At 40.5% G+C, this 24,398-nt stretch overlaps 1 protein-coding gene across 1 annotated transcript; it reads right to left on the minus strand.

The window, feature by feature from the left end:
* Positions 1 to 204: 204 nt before the first annotated feature.
* LOC130981846 (uncharacterized) lies at positions 205 to 2,433 on the minus strand. Its single transcript, XM_057905580.1, has 2 exons — positions 1,037 to 2,433; positions 205 to 595 (listed from the first exon to the last, which is right to left on the minus strand). Exons 1-2 carry the CDS (start codon positions 2,431 to 2,433, stop codon positions 205 to 207), a joined length of 1,788 nt encoding a protein of 595 aa, XP_057761563.1.
* Between the last annotated feature and the right edge of the window lie 21,965 nt (positions 2,434 to 24,398).

Consider the following 24,398-nt stretch of genomic DNA (forward strand, 5'->3'; position numbering starts at 1 on the left):
ATTACTAGCAAACATATCAAGGCATCTTATGGAATCAAAGAGGAACTAGAATTCATCAAAATAAGGCTTAAAAAGCATGTTTTTACACTTAAGCACAAATACGGGAGAGATTACAAAACCATGCCAATTCATAGGTTAAATACGAGAAAAGGTTATCAAAATACTCTAAATTCAATACAAGATAAACCCTAAAAATGGGGTTTATCAAGCGGCATGGTCAGTGTACACTATAACTTTTGAGCCAATCAAGTATTGCCTAAACTTATCAAATGCATAAACAATTGCCAAAAGTTCTTTCTCGGTGGTGGTATAATTTTTCTGTGTTTCATTTAACACTTTGCTGGCATAATATATGACATGGTGCAACTTATCTTTTATTTGTCCCAGCACAGCACCAATAGCAAGGTCACTTGCATCACACATAAGTTCAAAAGGTAAGTTCCAATTAGGGGGTGTGATGATTGGTGCTGTGATGAGTTTTCTCTTTAAGGTTTCAAAGGCATGCTTACAGTTGCCATCAAAGATGAAAGGGTTGTCAATCACTAGCAAATTGCTCAACGGCTTTGCTATTTTTGAGAAATCTTTGATAAACCTTCTGTAGAAACCAGCATGCCCCAGAAAACTCCTTACTGCTTTCACATTAACGGGTATAGGAAGTTTTTCAATAATTTCTATTTTTGCTTTATCAACTTCTATACCTTTGCATGACACTTTATGCCCAAGAACTATCCCTTTAGGAACCATGAAATGGCATTTTTCCCAGTTCAAGACCAAGTTAGTTTCTTGGCATCTTTTCAAAACAAGAGTTAAATGATACAAACAAGTATTAAATGAATTGCCAAAGACAGAAAAATCATCCATGAAGACTTCTAAGAATTTTTCAACCATATCAAAGAAGATGGAAAGCATACACCTCTGAAACGTGGCTGGGGCGTTGCATAACCCAAAAGGCATCCTCCTGTATGCAAAAACTCCAAATGGACATGTGAAGGCAGTCTTCTCTTGGTCCTTGGGGTCCACCACGATTTGGTTGTACCTAGAATACCCATCCAAGAAGCAATAATAGGCATGGCCGGCCAATCTTTCCAGCATCTGATCAATGAATGGGAGAGGAAAATGATCTTTCCTTGTGGCATCATTCAATCTTCTATAGTCTATGCACATCCTCCACCCAGTCACTGTTCTAGTAGGAATTAACTCATTCTTCTCATTGGTGATGACCGTCATTCCTCTTTTCTTCGGTACAACTTGAACCAGGCTCACCCATGAGCTGCAAGAGATTGGGAAGATTATTCCAGCATTCCATAACTTCATTACTTCTTTTTGAACTACCTCTTTCATAGCTGGGTTGAGCCTTCTTTGGGGTTGAACCACAGGCTTTGATTCTTCTTCCAACAAAATCTTATGCATACAAATAGTTGGGCTAATGCCTTTGATATCGTCAATTGTCCATCCCAAAGCTGCTTTGTGAGTTTTCAACACTGCAATCAACCTTGTTTCTTCTTCCATATTCAAGGAGGAGTTGATGATTACGGGTAAGGTCTCCCCTTCTCCTAGGAACACGTACTTGAGGTGATGGGGCAGAGGCTTCAACTCCTGTTTTGGCTTCTCTTTCTCCTTGTCTTCACTGGAGAATTCTGCCACTTTTTCTTCCTGTTGCTCATGACAAGTGGCTTCTAACATTTCCACCACCAGACTTTCTATCATATCCACCTTCATGTAGTTTTCTTGTTCAGGGGGGTGTTGCATTGATTTGAAAACATTGATGACCATTTGTTCATTATGCACCCTGAAAATCATCTCCCCCTTCTCTACATCAATAATAGCTCTGGCAGTGGCTAAAAATGGTCTTCCCAAGATGATTGAATTATTTCCTTCCTCCCCTGTATCCAGAATTACAAAGTGTGCAGGAAAGATAAACTCCCCAACCTTGACTAACAAGTTTTCCACAATGCCATTGGGTGTCTTGATTGATCTGTCAGCCATCACCAGAGACATCCTGGTGGGTTTGAGTTCTTCTATGGCAAGTTTTTTTATCATTGATAACGGCATCAGATTAATGCTAGCACCAAGGTCACAGAGAGCTTTATCTAAGGTCATTTTGCCTATGGTGCATGAAACTACAAAGCTCCCTGGATCTGTGAGCTTTGGTGGAATACATCCTTGAATCACAGCACTACATTCTTCAGTGAGAAGTATAGTCTCCTTTTCCTGCCAACTCCTCTTCTTGTTGATAAGTTCTTTCAAGAACTTAGCATACAGGGGCATCTGCTTAAGTGCTTCGGCTAAGGGGATATTGATCTCCAACTTCTTGAAGACTTCAAGAAATTTTGGGAAGTGTTGATCCTTAGTCTCTTTGCTGAACCTTTGAGGATATGACAATGGAGGTGTGAAGTTCACTTCCTGCTTTTGTTCCTTTGTTGACTTTCCCATTGCTTCCTTCTCTTTTCTAAATTTTGGTGCCTGGTCTTCCTTTTCTTGAGGCCGATTGCTTGCTGTTGCATCTTCATCATTGGCTGCCTCTTTTTCAACTTGTTTCTCGTCACTTTCCTTTGGCTTCTTGGTAGCTTCTTCATCTTTCAGCAGGATTTTTCCACTCCTTAACTGTATTGCCTTGCACTCCTCTTTTGGATTAGGAATGGTGTCACTTGGTAGTGAGCTTGATGGTTTCCCAACAGAAATCTGCTTGGAGATTTGCCCAATCTGCTTCTCTAGGTTCTTCATGGAGGCTTCTTGGTTCTTTGTGGTCAGTTCTTGGTTCTTCATCATCTTCTCCATGAGCATCTCTAGATTAGTGATTCTCTGAGAGTCTTGAGAGATTGGTTGGTTGTGGGGTGTTGTTGATTGATGGTAAGTATTTTGGTTAGTGAGTTGGTTATTGGATGGATGATGGTTAGAGTTGGGGTAAGTGTTTTGTGGTTTTCTGTATGTGTTTTAGTTAGTGTTTGGCTGGTTGTTGTGGTTTGTGTTTTTCGAATTGTTTTGAGTTGAGTTCCTTTGCCATGGCTGCTGAGCTTGATTGTGGTTGTCTCCCCATCTAAGGTTGGGATGGTTTTTCCAAGAGGGATTGTAAGTATCACCATAGACTTTATTTGATCCAGGATTTTTATTGTGCATGTATTGGACTTGCTCTTGCTGTTGCTCCTCTTGAATTTCTTCATTTTGCCCCCAAGTGGTTGATGGTTGGCTTGTGTTGACTGCTGCAACTTGGAGATTGTCAATCCTCTTGGCCATTTGCTCAAATTGTTGTTGAATTTGCTGTTGCATCATTTTGTTTTGAGCTAGGATTGAATCCACTCCTTCCAACTCCATCACTCCTTTCCTTTGTGATGGTTGACGTTGCCTTTGGTGAGCAAAGAAGTACTGGTTGTTGGCCACCATATCAATGAGATTCTGGGCTTCCTCTGCAGTTTCCATGAGTTGCAAAGAGCCTCCAGCTGAGTGATCCAATGCTTCCTGGGATTTCAATGTTAAGCCTTCATAAAAATTCTGCAACTTATCCCACTCAGTGAACATTTCAGGAGGACACTTCCTGATTAGAGCCTTGTATCTCTCCCATGCCTCATAAATGGGTTCAGCCTCTATTTGTGTGAATGTTTGTACCTCAGTCTTCAACCTAATGACCCTTTGAGGTGGGTAAAATTTGGCAAGGAACTTGGTTACCAAATCATCCCAATTGTTGATGCTGTCTCTTGGGAAGGATTCCAACCATTGAGTGGCTTTGTCTCTGAGAGAGATTGGGAAGAGCAGTAGCTTGTAGCTGTCAGGAGGCACACCATTGGTTTTGACAGTGTCACTGGTGCACGAAATTGTGATCATCAATGGCGCCATCAACATGTTACGCTCATTGCAATCTCAACTCTCTATCACAACTTCGCACAACTAACCAGCAAGTGCACTGGGTCGTCCAAGTAATAAACCTTACGCGAGTAAGGGTCGATCCCACGGAGATTGTTGGTATGAAGCAAGCTATGGTCACCTTGTAAATCTTAGTCAGGCAGACTCAAATGATTATGGATGATATATGAATAAAACATAAAGATAAAGATAGAGATACTTATGTATATCATTGGTGAGAGCTTCAGATAAGCGTATGAAGATGCTTTGTCCCTTCCGTCTCTCTGCTTTCCTACTGTCTTCATCCAATCCTTCTTACTCCTTTCCATGGCAAGCTTATGCAAGGGTTTCACCATTGTCAGTGGCTACCTCCCATCCTCTCAGTGGAAATGTTCAACGCACCCTGTCACGGCACGGCTATCCATCTGTCAGTTCTCAATCAGGCCGGAATAGAATCCAGTGATTCTTTTGCGTCTGTCACTAACGCCCCGCCTTCAGGAGTTTGAAGCTCGTCACAGTCATTCAATCATTGAATCCTACTCAGAATACCACAGACAAGGTTAGACCTTCCGGATTCTCTTGAATGCTGCCATCAGTTCTAGCCTATACCACGAACACTCTGATCTCACGGAATGGCTGGCTCGTTTGTCAGGCGAGCGCTCGGTTGTCAGGCGATCAACCATGCATCGTGTATCAGGAGTCCAAGAGATATTCACCCAATCTAAGGTAGAACGGAGGTGGTTGTCAGTCACACGTTCATAGGTGAGAATGATGATGAGTGTCACGGATCATCACATTCATCAAGTAGAAGAACAAGTGATATCTTGGAACAAGAACAAGCTGAATTGAATAGAAGAACAATAGTAATTGCATTAATACTCGAGGTACAGCAGAGCTCCACACCTTTATTTATGGTGTGTAGAAACTCCACCGTTGAAATTACAAAAGAACAAGGTCTAGGCATGGCCGTGAGGCCAGCCCCCAAATGATCTAAGAACTAGATGTCCAAAGATGATCTAGAGATCTAAAGTGATCAAAAGATGAAAAATACAATAGTAAAAGGTCCTATTTATAGGGAACTAGTAGCTTAAGAATTACAAAGGTGAGTAAATGACATAAAAATCCACTTCCGGGCCCACTTGGTGTGTGCTTGGGCTGAGCATTGAAGCATTTTCGTGCAGAGACTCTTCTTGGAGTTAAACGCCAGCTTTTGTGCCAGTTTGGGCGTTTAACTCCCACTTTGGTGCCAGTTCCGGCGTTTAACGCTGGGAATTCTGAAGGTGACTTTGAACACCAATTTGGGCCATCAAATCTTGGGCAAAGTATAGACTATCATATATTGCTGGAAAGCCCAGGATGTCTACTTTCCAACGCCGTTAAGAGAGCGCCAATTGGGCTTCTGTAGCTCCAGAAAATCCACTTCGAGTGCAGGGAGGTCAGAATCCAATAGCATCTGCAGTCCTTTTCAGTCTCTAAATCAGATTTTTGCTCAGGTCCCTCAATTTCAGCCAGAAAATACCTGAAATCACAGAAAAACACACAAACTCATAGTAAAGTCCAGAAAAGTGAATTTTAACTAAAAACTAATAAAAATATACTAAAAACTCAACTAAAACTACTAAAAACATACTAAAAACAATGCCAAAAAGCGTACAAATTATCCGCTCATCACAACACCAAACTTAAATTGTTGCTTGTCCTCAAGCAACTGAAAATCAAATAAGATAAAAAGAAGAGAATATGCAATGAACTCCAAAAACATCTATGAAGATCAGAATTAATTAGATGAGCGGGGCTTTTAGCTTTTTGCCTCTGAACAGTTTTGGCATCTCACTCTATCATTTGAAATTCAGAATGATTGGCTTCTTTAGGAACTCAGAGTTCAGATAGTGTTATTGATTCTCCTAGTTAAGTATGATGATTCTTGAACACAGCTACTTTATGAGTCTTGGCCGTGGCCCAAAGCATTCTGTCTTCCAGTATTACCACCGGATACATACATGCCACAGACACATAATTGGGTGAACCTTTTCAGATTGTGACTCAGCTTTGCTAGAGTCCCCAATTAGAGGTGTCCAGGGTTCTTAAGCACACTCTTTTTGTCTTGGATCACAACTTTATTTCTTTCTTTTTCTTTCTTTTTCTCTTTCTCCCCTTTTTTTTCGTTTTTTTTTTGTATTCACTGCTTTTTCTTGCTTCAAGAATCATTTTTATGATTTTTCAGATCCTCAGTAACATGTCTCCTTTTTCATCATTCTTTCAAGAGCCAACCAATCATGAACAACAAATTCAAAAGACATATGCACTATTTAAGCATACATTCAGAAAACAAAAGTGTTGCCTCCACATCAAAATAATCAATCTGTTATAAAATCTGAAATTCATGCAATTCTTCTCTTTTTCAATTAAGAACATTGTTTATTTAAGAAAGGTGATGGATTCATAGGACATTCATAACTTTAAGGCATAGACACTAAGACACTAATGATCATGAGACACAAACATGGATAAACATAAGCATGAAAATTCGAAAAACAAGAAAATAAAGAACAAGGAGATTAAAGAACGGGTCCACCTCAGTGATGGCGGCTTGTTCTTCCTCTTGAAGGTCTTATGGAGTGCTTGAGCTCCTCAATGTCTCTTCCTTGTCTTTGTTGCTCCTCTCTCATGATTCTTTGATCTTCTCCAATTTCATGGAGGAGGATGGAATGTTCTTGGTGCTCCACCCTTAGTTGTCCCATGTTGGAACTTAATTCTCCTAGGGAGGTGTTGATTTGCTCCCAATAGTTTTGTGGAGGAAAGTGCATCCCTTGAGGCATCTCAGGGATCTCATGATGAGAGGGGTCTCTTGTTTGCTCCATCCTTTTCTTAGTGATGGGCTTGTCCTCATCAATGAGGATGTCTCCTTCTATGTCAACTCCTACTGAATAACAGAGGTGACAAATGAGATGAGGAAAGGCTAACCTTGCTAAGGTGGAGGACTTGTCCGCCACCTTATAGAGTTCTTGGGCTATAACCTCATGAACTTCTACTTCTTCTCCAATCATGATGCTATGGATCATGATGGCCCGGTCTAGAGTAACTTCAGACCGGTTGCTAGTGGGAATGATTGAGCGTTGGATAAACTCCAACCATCCTCTAGCCACGGGCTTGAGGTCATGCCTTCTTAATTGAACCGGCTTCCCTCTTGAATCTCTCTTCCATTGGGCGCCCTCTTCACAAATGTCAGTGAGGACTTGGTCAAACCTTTGATCAAAGTTGACCCTTCTTGTGTAAGGATGTTCATCTCCTTGCATCATGGGCAAGTTGAATGCCAACCTCACATTTTCCGGACTAAAATCCTAGTATTTCCCCCAAACCATTGTAAGCCAATTCTTTGGGTTCGGGTTCACACTTTGAACATGGCTCTTGGTGATCCATGCATTGGCATAGAACTCTTGAACCATTAAGATTCTGACTTGTTGAATGGGGTTGGTGAGAACTTCCCAACCTCTTCTTCGAATCTCATGTCGGATCTCCAGATATTCACTCTTTTTGAGTTTGAAAGGGACCTCGGGGATCACCTTCTTCAAGGCCACAACTTCATAGAAGTGGTCTTGATGCACCCTTGAGATGAATCTCTCCATCTCCCATGACTCGGAGGTGGAAGCTTTTGCCTTCCCTTTCCTCTTTCTAGAGGTTTCTCCGGCCTTGGATGCCATAAATGGTTATGGAAAAATGAAAAGCAACGCTTTTACCACACCAAACTTAAAAGGTTTGCTCGTCCTCGAGCAAAAGAAGAAAGAATAGAGGAGAAGAAGAAGAAAATGGAAGAGATGGAGGAGGTTGTGTGGTTCGGCCAAAAGGGGGAAGAAGTAGTGGTTAGGGTGTGTGAAAGTGAAGGAGTGAAGATGGGTTTATATAGGGGTGAAGGGAGGGGTAGGTGATGAGCGGATAATTTGTACGCTTTTTGGCATTGTTTTTAGTATGTTTTTAGTATGATCTAGTTAGTTTTTAGTATATTTTTATTAGTTTTTAATTAAAATTCACTTTTCTGGACTTTACTATGAGTTTGTGTGTTTTTCTATGATTTCAGGTATTTTCTGACTGAAATTGAGGGATCTGAGCAAAAATCTGATCCAGAGACTCAAAAGGACTGCAGATGCTGTTGGATTCTGACCTCCCTGCACTCGAAGTGAATTTTCTGGAGCTACAGAAGCCCAATTGGCGCGCTCTCAACGGATTTGGAAAGTAGACATCCTGGGCTTTCCAGCAATATATGATAGTCCATACTTTGCCCAAGATTTGATGGCCCAAACCGGCGTTCAAAGTCACCTCAAGAAATTCCAGCGTTAAACGCCGGAACTGGCACCAAAATGGGAGTTAAACGCCCAAACTGGCACCAAAGCTGGCGTTTAACTCCAAGAGGAGTCTCTACACGAAAATGCTTCAATACTCAGCCCAAGCACACACCAAGTGGGACCGGAAGTGGATTTTTATGTCATTTACTCATCTTTGTACACCTTAGGCTACTAGTTTTCTATAAGTAGGACCTTTTACTATTGTATTTACATCGGGGTAGCTATCTTTGAGTTTCATGCTATCTTAGATCATTTGGGAGGCTGGCCATTCGGCCATGCCTAGACCTTGTTCTTATGTATTTTCAACGGTGGAGTTTCTACACACCATAGATTAAGGTGTGGAGCTCTGCTGTACCTCGAGTATTAATGCAATTACTATTATTCTTCTATTCAATTCCACTTGTTCTTTGTCCAAGATATCACTTGTTCTTCAACTTGATGAAGGTGATGATCCGTGACACTCATCATCATTCTCACTCATGAACAAAGTGACTGACAACCACTCTTGTTCTACAAGCAATCAAAGCTCTAGTGAATATCTCTTGGATTCCTGATACACGATGCATGGTTGATCGCCTGACAACCGAGTGCTCGCCTGACAAACGAGCCAGCCATTCCGTGAGATCAGAGTCTTCGTGGTATAGGCGAGAACTGATGGCGGCGTTCAAGAGAATCCGGAAGGTCTAACCTTGTCTGTGGTATTCTGAGTAGGATTCAATGATTGAATGACTGTGACGTGCTTCAAACTCCTGAGGGCGGGGCGTTAGTGACAGACGCAAAAGAATCACTGGATTCTATTCCGGCCTGATTGAGAACCGACAGATGGATAGCCGTGCCGTGACAGGGTGCGTTGAACATTTCCAATGAGAGGATGGGAGGTAGCCACTGACAACGGTGAAACCCTTGCTTAAGCTTGCCATGGAAAGGAGTAGGAAGGATTGGATGAAGACAGTAGGAAAGCAGAGAGACGGAAGGGAAGGCATCTTCATACGCTTATCTGAAGCTCTCACCAATGATATACATAAGTATCTCTATCTTTATCTTTATGCTTTATTCGTTTATCACTATACCCATTTGAGTCTGCCTGACTGAGATTTACAAGGTGACCATAGCTTGCTTCATACCACCAATCTCCGTGGGATCGACCCTTACTCGCGTAAGGTTTATTACTTGGACGACCCAGTGCACTTGCTGGTTAGTTGTGCGAAGTTGTGTTTATGCCATGGTATTGAGCACCAAGTTTTTGGATTCATTACCGGGGATTATTTGAGCTGTGAAAAGTATTGATCACAATTTCGTGCACCAGTAGGGTTCGGCCATTATGGGTGGGTTTGGGAGGGAAAGTGGTTGGAATTTGAATGGTGAGGTAGGTGGGTTTTATGAAGGATGGATGTGAGTGGTGAAGAGAAAGATGAGATTTGATAGGTGAAGGGTTTTTGGGGAAGAGGTGTTGAGGTGATTGGTGAATGGGTGAAGAAGAAGAGAGAGGGTGGTGGGGTAGGTGGGGATCCTGTGGGGTCCACAGATTCTGAGGTGTCAAAGAAAAGTCATCCCTGCACCAAATGGCATGCAAAAATGCGTTTTGAGCCAATTCTGGCGTTAAACGCCGGGCTGGTGCCCATTTCTGGCGTTTAACGCCAGGTTCTTGCCCTTTCCTGGCGTTTAACGCCAGTCTGGTGCCCCTTTCTGGCGTTAAACGCCCAGAATGGTGCCAGACTGGGCGTTAAACGCCCAACTGCTACCCTTACTGGCGTTTAAACGCCAGCAGGTTCTTCCTCCAAGGTGTGCTGTTTTTCTTTCTGTTTTTCATTCTGTTTTTGCTTTTTCAATTGATTTTGTGACTTCTCATGATCATCAACCTACAGAAAACATAAAATAACAAAGGAAAATAGATAAAATATAACATTGGGTTGCCTCCCAACAAGCGCTTCTTTAATGTCAGTAGCTTGACAGAGGGCTCTCATGGAGCCTCACAGATACTCAGAGCAATGTTGGAACCTCCCAACACCAAACTTAGAGTTTGAATGTGGGGGTTCAACACCAAACTTAGAGTTTGGTTGTGGCCTCCCAACACCAAACTTAGAGTTTGACTGTGGGGGCTCCGTTTGGCTCTGATTTGAGAGAAGCTCTTCATTCTTCCTCTCCATGGTGACAGAGGGATATCCTTGAGCCTTAAACACAAAGGATTCTTCATTCACTTGAATGATCAGTTCACCTCTATCAACATCAATCACAGCCTTAGCTGTGGCTAGAAAGGGTCTGCCAAGGATGATGGATTCATCCATGCATTTCCCAGACTCTAGGACTATGAAATCAGCTGGGATGTAATGGTCTTCAATCTTCACCAAAACATCCTCTACAGGTCCATAAGCTTGTTTTCTTGAATTGTCTGCCATCTCTAGTGAGATTCTTGCAGCTTGTACCTCAAAGATCCCTAGCTTCTCCATTACAGAGAGAGGCATGAGGTTTACACTTGACCCTAAGTCACACGGAGCCTTCTTGAAGGTCATGGTGCCTATGGTACAAGGTATTGAAAACTTCCCAGGATCTTGTTTCTTTTGAGGTAATTTCTGCCTAGACAAGTCATCCAGTTTTTTGGTGAGCAAAGGAGGTTCTTTCTCCCAAGTCTCATTACCAAATAACTTGTCATTTAGCTTCATGATTGCTCCAAGGTATTTAGCAACTTGCTCTTCAGTGACATACTCATCCTCTTCAGAGGAAGAATACTCATCAGAGCTCATGAATGGCAAAAGTAAGTCTAATGGAATCTCTATGGTCTCATTTTGAGCCTCAGATTCCCATGGTTCCTCATTAGGGAACTCATTGGAGGTCAGTGCACGCCCAGTGAGGTCTTCCTCAGTGGCGTTCACTTTCTCTCCTTCCTCTCCGAATTCGGCCATGTTGATGGCCTTGCACTCTCCTTTTGGATTTTCTTCTGTTTTGCTTGGAAGAGTACTAGGAGGGAGTTCAGTAATTTTCTTGCTCAGCTATCCCACTTGTGCCTCCAAATTCCTAATGGAGGACCTTGTTTCAGTCATGAAACTTTGAGTGGTTTTGATTAGATCAGAGACCATGGTTGCTAAGTCAGAGTGTTCTGCTTAGAATTCTCTGTATGTTGCTGAGAAGATGATGGAAAAGGCTTGCCATTGCTAAACCTGTTTCTTCCACCATTATTGTTGTTGAAACCTTGTTGAGGTCTCTCTTGATTCTTCCATGAGAAATTTGGATGATTTCTCCATGAAGAATTATAGGTGTTTCCATAGGGTTCTCCCATGTAATTCACCTCTTCCATTGAAGGGTTCTCAGGATCATAAGCTTCTTCTTCAGATGAAGCATCCTTAGTATTGCTTGGTGCATTTTGCATTCCAGACAGACTTTGAGAAATCAAATTGACTTGCTGAGTCAATATTTTGTTCTGAGCCAATATGGCATTCAGAGTATCAATCTCAAGAACTCCTTTCTTCTGACTTGTCCCATTGTTCACAGGATTCCTTTCAGAAGTGTACATGAATTGGTTGTTTGCAACCATTTCAATTAGTTCTTGAGCTTCTATAGGCGTCTTCTTTAGATGAAGAGATCCTCCAGCAGAGCTATCCAATGACATCTTGGACAGTTCAGAGAGACCATCATAGAAAATGCCTATGATGCTCCATTCAGAAAGCATATCAGAAAGACATTTTCTGATCAATTGTTTGTATCTTTCCCAAGGTTCATAGAGGGATTCTCCTTCCTTCTGTCTGAAGGTTTGGACATCCACTCTAAGCTTACTCAATTTTTGAGGTGGAAAGAACTTTGCCAAGAAGGCATTGACTAGCTTTTCCCAAGAGTTCAGGCTTTCTTTAGGTTGTGAGTCCAACCATGTCCTAGCTCTGTCTCTTACAGCAAAAGGGAATAGCATAAGTCTGTAGACCTCAGGGTTAACCCCATTAGTCTTGACAGTGTCACAGATTTACAAGAATTCAGCTAAAAACTGATGAGGATCTTCCAATGGAAGTCCATGGAACTTGCAATTCTATTGCATTAGACAAACTAATTGAGGCTTAAGCTCAAAGTTGTTTGCTCCAATGGCAGGGATAGAGATGCTTCTCCCATAGAAGTCGGGAGTAGGTGCAGTAAAGTCACCCAGCACCTTCCTTGCATTGTTAGCATTGTTGTTGTTTTCGGCTGCCATGGGTTCTTCTTCTTTGAAGATTTCTGTTAGGTCCTCTACAGAGAGTTGTGCCTTAGCTTCTCTTAGCTTTCGCTTCAAGGTCCTTTCAGGTTCAGGGTCAGCTTCAACAAGAATGCTTTTGTCTTTGCTCCTGCTCATATGAAAGAGAAGAGAACAAGAAAAGATGGAATCCTCTATGTCACAGTATAGAGATTCCTTGAGGTGTCAGAGGAAAAAGAAAAATAGAAGGAGGAGGTAGAAGAATTCGAACTTAGTGAGATAGAGTTCGAATTGTGCATTGAGGAGGAGTAGTACTCCATAAATAGAAGGATGTGAGAAGAGAGGAAGAAATTTCGAAAATTAAGTTAAAAAGATTTTAAAAACATTTTGAAAAACTTTAATTGATTTTCGAAAACCAAGAGTGGGAAAGAAATCAAGTGATTTTTTGAAAAAGATTTTGAAATTAGAAATCAAAAAGATATGATTGAAAACTATTTTGAAAAAGATGTGATTAAAAAGATATGATTGAAAAGTTATGGTTTTAAAAAGATATGATTGAAAAGATATGATTTGAAAACAATTTTAAAAAGATTTGATTTTAAAAATTAATGACTTGCCTAACAAGAAAAGATATGATTCAAACATTAAACCTTTCTCAACAGAAAAGGCAACATACTTGAATTGTTCAATCAAATCATTAATTGTTAGCAAGTATCTTTAAAAAAGGAAAGAATTTGATTTTGAAAACATTTGATTGAAAAGATTTGATTTGAAAAAGATTTGATTTTGAAAAACATTGAAAACTTGAAAAAAAATCTGAATTAAAAAATAGAATCTTCCCTCTTGTGCCATCCTGGCGTTAAACGCCCAGAATGGTGCACATTCTGGCGTTTAACGCCCAAAGCACTACCCTTTTGGGTGTTAAACGCCCAGCTAGGCACCCTGGCTGGCGTTTAAACGCCAGTCTGCCTTCTTCACTGGGCATTTTGAACGCCCAGCCTTTTTCTGTGTAATTCCTCTGCTGTATGTTCTGAATCTTCAATTCTCTGTATTATTGACTTGAAAAGACACAAATTAAAAATATTTTTGGATTTTTAATAATGAGGAATAATCAAAATACAATAAAAATCAAATAGATAATGCATGCAAGACACCAAACTTAGCAGTTTGTATACTACTGACACTAACAAAATGAGACTGCATATAACAAAACACTCAAGTCAAGAGAATTCAAAGATCAGAGCAATGAAATCATCAAGAACAACTTGAAGATTAATGAAGACACATGAATGAATGCAAGAAGAACGAAAACATGCAATTGACACCAAACTTAAAATGAGACACTAGACTCAAACAAGAAATATACAATATTTTTTTTTGGTTTTTTTTATGATTTTGTAATTTTTTTGTGCTTTTTCGAAAATTAAGTGGAAAAAGAAAATAAAGATATCAAAATTCTTAATGAGAATTCCAGGAATCATGCAATGTTAGTCTAAAGCTTCAGTCTAAAGGAATTAGACATAGATAGCCAAGCTTCAGCAGGACATTGCATTCAAGAGCTAAATTGATGAGAATCAATCAGCTTTGGTGATGATAAGATCATCACTTTGAAACACTAGAATTCATTCTTAAGAACTCTGAAAAATACCTAATCTAAGCAACAAGATGAACCGTCAGTTGTCCATACTCGAAACAATCCCCGGCAACGACGCCAAAAACTTGGTGCACGAAATTGTGATCATCAATGGCGCCATCAACATGGTACGCTCATTGCAATCTCAACTCTCTATCACAACTTCGCACAACTAACCAGCAAGTGCACTGGGTCGTCCAAGTAATAAACCTTACGCGAGTAAGGGTCGATCCCACGGAGATTGTTGGTATGAAGCAAGCTATGGCCACCTTGTAAATCTTAGTCAGGCAGACTCAAATGGTTATGGATGATATATGAATAAAACATAAAGATAAAGATAGAGATACTTATGTATATCATTGGTGAGAGCTTCAGATAAGCGTATGAAGATGCTTTGTCCCTTCCGTCTCTCTGCTTTCCTACTGTCTTCATCCAATCCTTCTTACTCCTTTCCATGGCAAGCTTATGCAAGGGTTTCACCGTTGTCAGTGGCTACCTCCCATCCTCTCAGTGGAAATGTTCAACGCACCCTGTCACGGCACGGCTATCCATCTGTCGGTTCTCAATCAGGCCGGAATAGAATCCAGTGATTCTTTTGCGTCTGTCACTAACGCCCCGCCTTCAGGAGTTTGAAGCTCGTCACAGTCATTCAATCATTGAATCCTACTCAGAATACCACAGACAAGGTTAGACCTTCCGGATTCTCTTGAATGCTGCCATCAGTTCTAGCCTATACCACGAAGACTCTGATCTCACGGAATGGCTGGCTCGTTTGTCAGGCGAGCGCTCGGTTGTCAGGCGATCAACCATGCGTCGTGTATCAGGAATCCAAGAGATATTCACCCAATCTAAGGTAGAACGGAGGTGGTTGTCAGTCACACGTTCATAGGTGAGAATGATGATGAGTGTCACGGATCATCATATTCATCAAGTAGAAGAACAAGTGATATCTTGAAACAAGAACAAGCTGAATTGAATAGAAGAACAATAGTAATTGCATTAATACTCGAGGTACAGCAGAGCTCCACACCTTAATCTATGGTGTGTAGAAATTCCACCGTTGAAATTACATAAGAACAAGGTCTAGGCATGGCCGTGAGGCCAGCCCCCAAATGATCTAAGAACTAGATGTCCAAAGATGATCTAGAGATCTAAAGTGATCAAAAGATGAAAAATACAATAGTAAAAGGTCATATTTATAGGGAACTAGTAGCTTAAGAATTACAAAGGTGAGTAAATGACATAAAAATCCACTTCCGGGCCCACTTGGTGTGTGCTTGGGCTGAGCATTGAAGCATTTTCGTGCAGAGACTCTTCTTGGAGTTAAACGCCAGCTTTTGTGCCAGTTTGAGCGTTTAACTCCCACTTTGGTGCCAGTTCCGGCGTTTAACGCTGGGAATTCTGAAGGTGACTTTGAACGCCGGTTTGGACCATCAAATCTTGGGCAAAGTATAAACTATCATTTATTGCTGGAAAGCCCAGGATGTCTACTTTCCAACGCCATTGAGAGCGCGCCAATTGGGCTTCTGTAGCTCCAGAAAATCCACTTCGAGTGCAGGGAGGTCAGAATCTAACAGCATTTGCAGTCCTTTTCAGTCTCTGAATCAGATTTTTGCTCAGGTCCCTCAATTTCAGCCAGAAAATACTTGAAATCACAGAAAAATACACAAACTCATAGTAAAGTCCAGAAAAGTGAATTTTAACTAAAAACTAATAAAAATATACTAAAAACTCAACTAAAACTACTAAAAACATACTAAAAACAATGCCAAAAAGCGTACAAATTATCCGCTCATCAGTCACAAATCCTCAAGAAGGTAGACAAGTGTTGATTGGGGTCTTCAAGTGGTCCTCCTCCATAAGAGCAATTATTTTGAACTAGAGTGATAAGTTGTGGCTTTAGTTCAAAATTGTTTGCATTAACATTTGGAGTTAAGATGCTGCTTCCACAATGTCTGGGATTTGCAAATGTGTAGGAGGCCAAAACTCTCCTCTATGGTGGATTGTTGTTGTTGTTAGCTGCTCCTCCTGGTGGATTGGTTGAATGTTCCTCCATGTCTTGAAATTCTTCTTCTGACTCCTCCTCTCCAACAATGTCTTTCCCTCTTTCAGCTCTTCTAAATCTCCTGAGGGTTCGTTCGTCTTGTTCATGAAAGGTGGGTGTAGCTCTTCTTGTATCTGTCATATAAACACAACATAAGAAACACACAAAACCAGTGACACTTCAATCTATTGCTAAAGTGAAGTTTTAGTTAGCTTAAGCAAAAATTCAAACAGTTAGTGGGTCAATCAAAAATTAAAGAAACAGAAAAGAAAAAGTGCTTGATCTAGACCTCTACTTCACTTAATCATTGTCAATCTATTTCAATCCCCGGCAACGGCGCCAAAAACTTGATGTACGGAAAACGATCCGACACGAAACTCACCAGCAAGTGTACCGGGTCGCATCAAGTAATAAAACTCACATGAGTGAGGTCGATCCCACAGGGATTGAAGGATTGAGCAATTTTAGTTTAGTGGGTGATTTAGTCAAGCAAATCAAGTATTGGTTGAGTTATTTGTAATTGACAGAAACTAGGTTGCTTGAAATGTAAAGGGAGAGGGGAGAATTGCAGTAAATTAAAGAGCAGGAAAGTAAAAGAAGTTGAAGCTTAAATTGCAAGTAAGATAAAGTGCAGAAACTTAGATCGCAAGAAATGTAAATAACTGAAGCTTAAAGTGCAAGAAATATAAATTGCTTGAATCATAAAAGGAATTGGGAGTTGGGATTGCAGAATTTAAACAATAAAAGGTAAATTACAGCAAGCAGAAAAGCAGAAGATGAATTGAATTGAAGTAGATTTCAAACAGAAGAGTAAAAATGCCTTAAAGAATCTAGAACAGAGAAGTAATGCTTAATTTGCAGCAATTTAAAAGAGGATTGATTCAAGATCTCAGGAGTGGAAGAGACTAGATAACAAGTCTAGATCTCAAATCCTTCCTTGATCCAACAAGAACAATTGCAAAAGAAGTAAAGAAAAGTAATTTTCAGAAATAGTAGAAGAAGAAACAATAAATAGAAAGTAAAATTCAATTATGCAGAAATAAACAAGAGATCTCAAGGTGAGATTGAAACAGAAGTTCTTCAATTCTTCACCCAAGATCCAAAGCAAGAAAAGTAAAGAGTGCTCAAGCAAGAACAAGGAAGAAGAGAGATCAATTCTCCTTCCCAATTCTCTAAGAAATTCAAAAGTTCAAAATTAAAATGCAAGTAAAAAGGAAAATTCAAAATGAAGTCTAGAGCTTTTTAATTACATCAAACTAGCTTCTATTTATACACTTTCTATTCTTGGATTTGGAATTTGGATGGGCTTTTGATTTTGTGAAGATTTGACTTTAATTGGATTTTTGATTGATTTTTCAGCCCATGAAGAATGTGGTTCCAGGAGGATGCTTAGCTCACAAGTTGAGCTGAGCATTGAGGCCTTGTGTTGATTCCCTTGTAATGTGCAATGCATCAAGGGAATGCTCAGCTCACAAGTTGAGCTGAGCATTGGTGCCTTGGTGCATGTCTTGTGCGTGCCTTGTGATGCTGGACCGTGCCAAATTTGTTGCGCACTCCACTCCCCTGGCCCGTATCTTGGTGCTTGCGTGATGCCCATGAAGTAGCGCTCTGCTCACTAAGTGAGCTGAGCATTGGCTCTTCCAAGGGAAGGTCCTTGGTTCGAACCCATGGGAAGCATGCGCTGAAGCTTTTCCTTGGTTTTCTTGTGGTGCCTTGCTCCTTGCTTCCTTAAGGTGTTGAGTTCGAACCTTGGGGAATTCATTTGGCCATTTTTGGCTTATTTTTCCTTGTGAGTAGCGCCTCCCTCATCCCCCTTGGTCATGGGTTCAAGTCTTGGAGCATGCACTTGCAACTTGTTTTCTTTGAATTATTTCTTCAATGCTTTCGACAATGCTCACTTGGTGAGCTGAGCATTATTTTTCCTTTCCTTGTTTCTTGGCTTCCTATTGTGCTCAGCTCACAAAGTGAGCAGAGCATTGTGCCTTGGTTCCTTGAGAGAAAATGTAGCGCTCCCTTGGTGAGCATGGTGCTCTTGGAGTGAGCTTCATGGTTTTCCTTCATTGTTGTGCCACACTTCTTCCTTCCTTGGCCACACTTCTTAGGCCACGCTTTCTTCTTTTCTTCTTTTCTTCACCTACAATTAATCAAAACAACCAATCAAAGTATCACCAAATTCACAAGGTTTATAAATCATTAAAAATCAATTAAATTTAGCCTAAACCTCATGATTTAACATCAATTAAATGGTGGTTGTTTGATTCAAAGAAGTCATGCATTTCCATTCCAAATTACTTACTTAGAATGCAAGAAAGTGCATAAAACCTAATAAAAACAAAGAAAAAGACTAGTGAAACTAGGCTAAGATGACTTGTCATCAAGGAGGGCCCAAGGAAGTAAATCCAGGCCTAAGCGGCTAAACCAAGTTGTCCCTAACCATGTGCTTGTGGCATGCAAGTCCAAGTGAAAAGCTTGAGACTGAGTGGTTAAAGTCGTGATCCAAAGCAAAAGAATGTGCTTAAGAACTCTGGACACCTCTAATTGGGGACTTTAGCAAAGCTAAGTCACAATCTGAAAAAGGTTCACCCAGTTATGTGTCTGTGGCATTTATGTATCCGGTGGTAATACTGGAAAACAAAGTGCTTAGGGCCACGGCCAAGACTCATCAAGTAACTGTGTTCAAGAATCAACATACTAAATTAGGAGAATCAATAATACTATCTCTGAATTCTAAGTTCCAATGGATGCCAATCATTCTAGATTTCAAAGGATAAAGTGAGATGCCAAAACTGTTCAGAAGCAAAAAGCTACTAGTCCCGCTCATCTAATTAGAATCTGAGCTTCACTTGAAACTCTGAGATATTATAGCTTCTTAATTTCTTTTTATCCTATTTTATTTATCTAGTTGCTTTGGGACAAGCAATAGTTTAAGTTTGGTGTTGTGATGAGCGGATATTTTATACGCTTTTTTGGGGGCAATTTCATGTAGATTTTAGTGTGTTTTAGTTAGATTTTAGTATATTTTTATTAGTTTTTAGGCAAAATTCATATTTCTAGACTTTACTATGAGTTTGAGTGTTTTTCTATGATTTTAGGTATTTTCTGGCTGAAATTGAGGGAGCTGAGCAAAAATCTGATTTAGGCTGAAAAAGGACTGCTGATGTTGTTGGATTCTGACCTCCCTGCACTCGGAATGAATTTTTTGGAGCTACAGGAGCCCAATTGGCGCGATCTCAATTGAGTTAGAAAGTAGACATCTAGGGCTTTCCAGAAATATATAATAGTCCATACTTTGCGTGAATATAAACAATGTAAACTGGCGTTTAACGTCAGTTCTATGTTACATTCTGGTGTTCAGCGCCAGAAACAGGTTGCAAGTTGGAGTTCAGCGCCAGAAACAGGTTATAACCTAGTTTTCAACTCTAGAAATAGCCCAGGCACGTGAGAAGCTTAAGTCTCAGCCCCAGCACACACCAAGTGTGCCCCAGAAGTGGATTTCTGCACTATCTATCTTAGTTTACTCATTTTCTGTAAACTTAGGTTACTATTTTAGTATTTAAACAACTTTTACAGACTTATTTTGTATCTCATGACATTTTTAGATCTGAATTTTGTATCTTTTGACGGCATGAGTCTCTAAACCCTATTCTTGGGGGTGAGAAGCTCTGCAGCGTCTCGATGAATTAATGCAATTATTTATGTTTTCCATTCAAACACGCTTGTTCCTATCTAAGATGTTCATTCGCGCTTCACTATGAAGAAGGTGATGATCCGTGACACTCATCACCTTCCTCAATCCATGAACGTGTGCCTGACAACCACCTCCGTTCTACATTAGATTGAACGAGTATCTCTTAGATTCCTTAATCAGAATCTTCGTGGTATAAGCTAGAATCCATTGGCAGCATCCTTGAGAATCCGGAAAGTCTAAACCTTGTCTGCGGTATTCCGAGTAGGATTCTGGGATTGGATGACTGTGACGAGCTTCAAACTCGCAAGTGTTGGTCATAGTGACAGACGCAAAAGGATAAATGGATCTTATTCCGACATGATCGAGAATCGACAGATGATTAGCATGCTGTGACAGAGCCTTTGGACCATTTTCACTGAAAGGATGGGAAGTAGCCTTTGACAACGGTGATGCCCTACATACAGCTTGCCATGGACGGAGCCTTGCATGTATGAAAGTGAGAAAGCATTATGTTGCAGGAATTCAGAGGACAAAAGCATCTCCAAAAACTCCAACATATTCTCCAATATTGCGTAACAATTATTTATTTTATGCCCTTTCACTTTTTACAATTAAAACTAAGAATCATTATTGATATTATATCCTGACTAAGAGTTACAAGATAACCATAGCTTGCTTCAAGCCAACAATCTCCATGGGATTCGACCCTTACTCACGTAAGGTATTACTTGGACGACCCAGTGCACTTGCTGGTTAATTGTGCGAAGTTGCGAAGAATTGTGATTTCAAATTTCGTGCACCACAATGCTGTTGATCCTTCGTCACCGGAGGGTGGTGGTACCTGCAAAGGACTCCGATGCTTAAGTTAGCAAGGGTATTAAGCAGGTTTTTAGTAGAATCAGAGTATGAGTTATACCTGGGTGCTCTAGTGTATTTATAATGGTGTAGAGCGACCTTCTTAGATAAGATAAGTTAGTTATCTTTATCTTATCTTATCTTATCTTTGAGTGAGGTCATCTTGTCTTCAAGGGAACCGCCCTTATCTCTATAGGCTTGGGTTGCCTTTGGATTTGGGTCGTGTTCCTCCATTTGGGCCCTTTTTGGGCTTTCCTGGTGATTTGTCCGAGCTCTTTGAGGAGAGGTCGGATTGTCCTGACCTGAAGAGGTCGGTCATCTTATCAGTAGAACATCCTGGATCAGACTGCTCGACCCAGGGTATGAACAGTGCCCCTGCTCGAGCTCGGTCTTTCTTTTGAGGTCGAGTCTTAGTTTTTAGGACTTCGATCCTTCTATGGTGAAGCCGAACTCGAGCATTTTGTCGAATTTTTGTAGAGTTTGTCCTTTGAATACGGAGTATTTCCTTTTGAATTTTTATTTTTTCGTAAACGCGCGTCTTCTTGCTTTGGGAATGCGCGAAGGTTTAATAACCTCATTAATTCTTTTAATGCTCTGTTTCTTTGTTCATTTTGATCTTTTCGCAAGAACGGTTTCTCTTCTCTGTTTCTTCATTGTAACTTCCCCCTTTTCTTTCTCACTTTCTGTTTTGCCTGAAATTTACATTTTCGCATTTCTTCCTACGATGCCGTTTGGTGTCTTGTTGGTGTTTTCTTTTGCTCTAAAAGGCGATTTTGGATTCCTTCTTTCCGTCTTCAATTTCTTTGAAGCTTCCTCTTTTTTCCAGGTTGGTTCTTCTTTCTGCTTCTTTATTTATTTTGGTGAAGTTTTGATTTTGCTTGAATGCATGTTAGGAAGCTTGAACCTTTTTGCGTTGTTATGCTCGATGGTTGTTGTGATGCATGTTTTTCTGGCTTTTTGGCCTTGTGTATGCTACTGAGTGGGTTGGTGCACGAAATTGTGATCTCAATGGTGCCAAAAACTTGGTACGCACAATTGTAATATCATTCTTTTTCACAACTTCGCACAACTAACCAGCAAGTGCACTGGGTTGTCCAAGTAATAAACCTTACATGAGTAAGGGTCGATCCCACGGAGATTGTCGGCTTAAAGCAAGCTATGATCACCTTGTAAATCTCAGTCAGGTGAAAAATGGTTATAGAGTTTTGATAATTAAAAGATAAATAGAATGTAAAATAAAGATAGAGATACTTATGTAATTCATTGGTAGGAATTTCAGATAAGTGTATGGAGATCCGTTGTTCCTTCTGAATCTCTGCTTTCTACTATTGGTGGATGAAATTATGATCCATGTTCTAACTATTTTGAGATGAAGGCTTCATTATGGCACTGGTTGAATTCACAACTCCGTTCAACTAACCAGCAAGTGTACTGGGTCGTCCAAGTAATAAACCTTACGTGAGTAAGGGTCGATCCCACAGAGATTGTTGGTATGAAGCAAGCTATGGTCACCTTGTAAATCTCAGTTAGGCAGATTAAATTGTTTATGGTTTCAAAAATTAATAAAAAGAAGAAATAATAAAAGGGATAGAATACTTATGCAGATTCATTGGTGGGAATTTCAGATAAGCGCATGGAGATGCTGTATGGCTCAAGAACGCCTACTTTCCTATTGCTTCAACTCAATTCTTCTTACTCCTTTCCATGGCAAGCTGTGTATAGGGGTTCACCATCAGCGGTGGCTACTTTCAATCCTCTCGGGAAAATGGTCCTCTGCGGCTGTCACTCGCATGGCTAATCGTCTGGAGGCATCACCCATGGTTGATGGCTACATCCCATCCTCGCAGTGAAAACTACGCTCACGCACTCTGTCACAGCACGGCTAATCACTGGTTGGTTCCTGCGCCTACTGGAATAGAATCCCTTGATTCTTTTGCGTTTGTCATGACGCCCAGCACTTGCAAGTCTGAAGCACGTCACAGTCATTCATTACCGGAATCCTACTCGGAATACCACAGACAAGGTTAGACTTTCCGGATTCCCAGGATCCTACTCGGAATACCATAGACAAGGTGAGACTTTCTGGATCCTCATAAATGCCGCCATCTATCTAGCTTATACCACGAAGATTCTGTTGGGGAATCTAAGAGATACACATTCAAGCTCGGTTGCATGTAGAACGGAAGTGGTTGTCAATCACGCGCGTTCATAAATAAGAATGATAATGAGGGTTATCTAATCATCACATTCATCATGTTTTTGGGTGCGAATGAATATCTTGGAATAAGAATAAGAGAGATTTGAATAAAAGAAAATAGAATTGCATTAATACTTGAGGTACAGCAGAGCTCCACACCCTTAATCTATGGTGTGCAGAAACTCCACCGTTGAAAATACATAAGTAAAAGGTTCAGGCATGGCCGAATGGCCAGCCCCCTAAAACGTGATCAATAGCCTCTTAGGATGAAGAATAAAACAAAACTGAGACCAAAGATGTACGTGGTCAAAAGACATCTAATACAATAGTTAAATGTTCTATTTATAATAAACTAGCTCCTAGGGTTTACATGAGTAAGTAATTGATGCATAAATCCACTTCCGGGGCCCACTTGGTGTATGTTTGGGCTGAGTTTGATCAATCCACGAGCTGAGGCTTCTCTTGGAGTTGAACTCCGAGTTATGACGTGTTTTGGGCGTTCAACTCCGGATCATGACGTTTTTCTGGCGTTTAACTCCAGACAGCAGCATGAACTTGGCGTTCAACGCCAAATTACGTCGTCAATTTCCGAATAAAGTATGGACTATTATATATTGCTGGAACGCCCTGGATGTCTACTTTCCAACGCTGTTGAGAGCGCGCCAATTGGAGTTCTGTAGCTCCAGAAAATCCATTTCGAGTGCAGGGAGGTCAGATTCCAACAGCATCAGCAGTCCTTTTGTCAGCCTTCTTCAGAGTTTTGCTCAAGTCCCTCAATTTCAGCCAAAATTTATCTGAAATCACAGAAAAACACACAAACTCATAGTAAAGTCCAGAAATGTGAATTTAACATAAAAACTAATGAAAACATCCCTAAAAGTAGCTCAAACTTACTAAAAACTATCTAAAAATAATGCCAAAAAGCGTATAAATTATCCGCTCATCACAACACCAAACTTAAATTGTTGCTTGTCCCCAAGCAACTGAAAATCAAATAGGATAAAAGAAGAGAATATACTATAAATCCCAGAATATCAATGAATATTAATTATAATTAGATGAGCGGGACTTGTAGCTTTTTGCTTCTGAACAGTTTTGGCATCTCACTTTTTCCTTTGTAGTTTAGAGTGATTGGCGTCTCTGGAGAACTTAGAATTTGGGATAGTGTTATTGACTTTCCTAGTTAAGCATGTTGATTCTTGAACACAGCTACTTATGAGTCTTGGCCGTGGCCCTAAGCACTTTGTTTTCCAGTATTACCACCAGATACACAAATGCCACAGACACATAACTGGGTGAACCTTTTCAGATTGTGACTTAGCTTTGCTAAAGTCCCCAGTTAGTGGTGTCCAGAGCTCTTAAGCACACTCTGTTGCTTCGGATCACGACTTTAACCACTCAGTCTCAAGCTTTTCACTTGGACCTTCATGACACAAGCACATGGTTAGGGACAGCTTGATTTAGCCGCTTAGGCCTGGATTTAATTTCCTTGGGCCCTCCTATCCATTGATGCTCAAAGCCTTGGATCCTTTTTACCCTTGCCTAGGGCTCATGGCTTTTTCTGCTTGCTTTTTCTTTTTCTTTCTAAAATTTTTGCCATTTTTTTTCACTGCTTTTTCTTGCTTCAAGAATCAATTTCATGAATTTTTTTCAG

Source organism: Arachis stenosperma, chromosome 1, assembly GCF_014773155.1.
Source record: "Arachis stenosperma cultivar V10309 chromosome 1, arast.V10309.gnm1.PFL2, whole genome shotgun sequence".
NCBI lineage: Eukaryota > Viridiplantae > Streptophyta > Magnoliopsida > Fabales > Fabaceae > Arachis > Arachis stenosperma.

Bases quoted from the DNA above. Each gene is read 5' to 3' on its own strand.
- LOC130981846 (XM_057905580.1), bottom strand. From the start codon at position 2,433: ATGGGAAAGTCAACAAAGGAACAAAAGCAGGAAGTGAACTTCACACCT. The intron at 596-1,036 runs GTACAACCAAAT...TGGTTTCTACAG, and splicing joins TTCTTGGATGGGTATTCTAG to AAGGTTTATCAAAGATTTCT.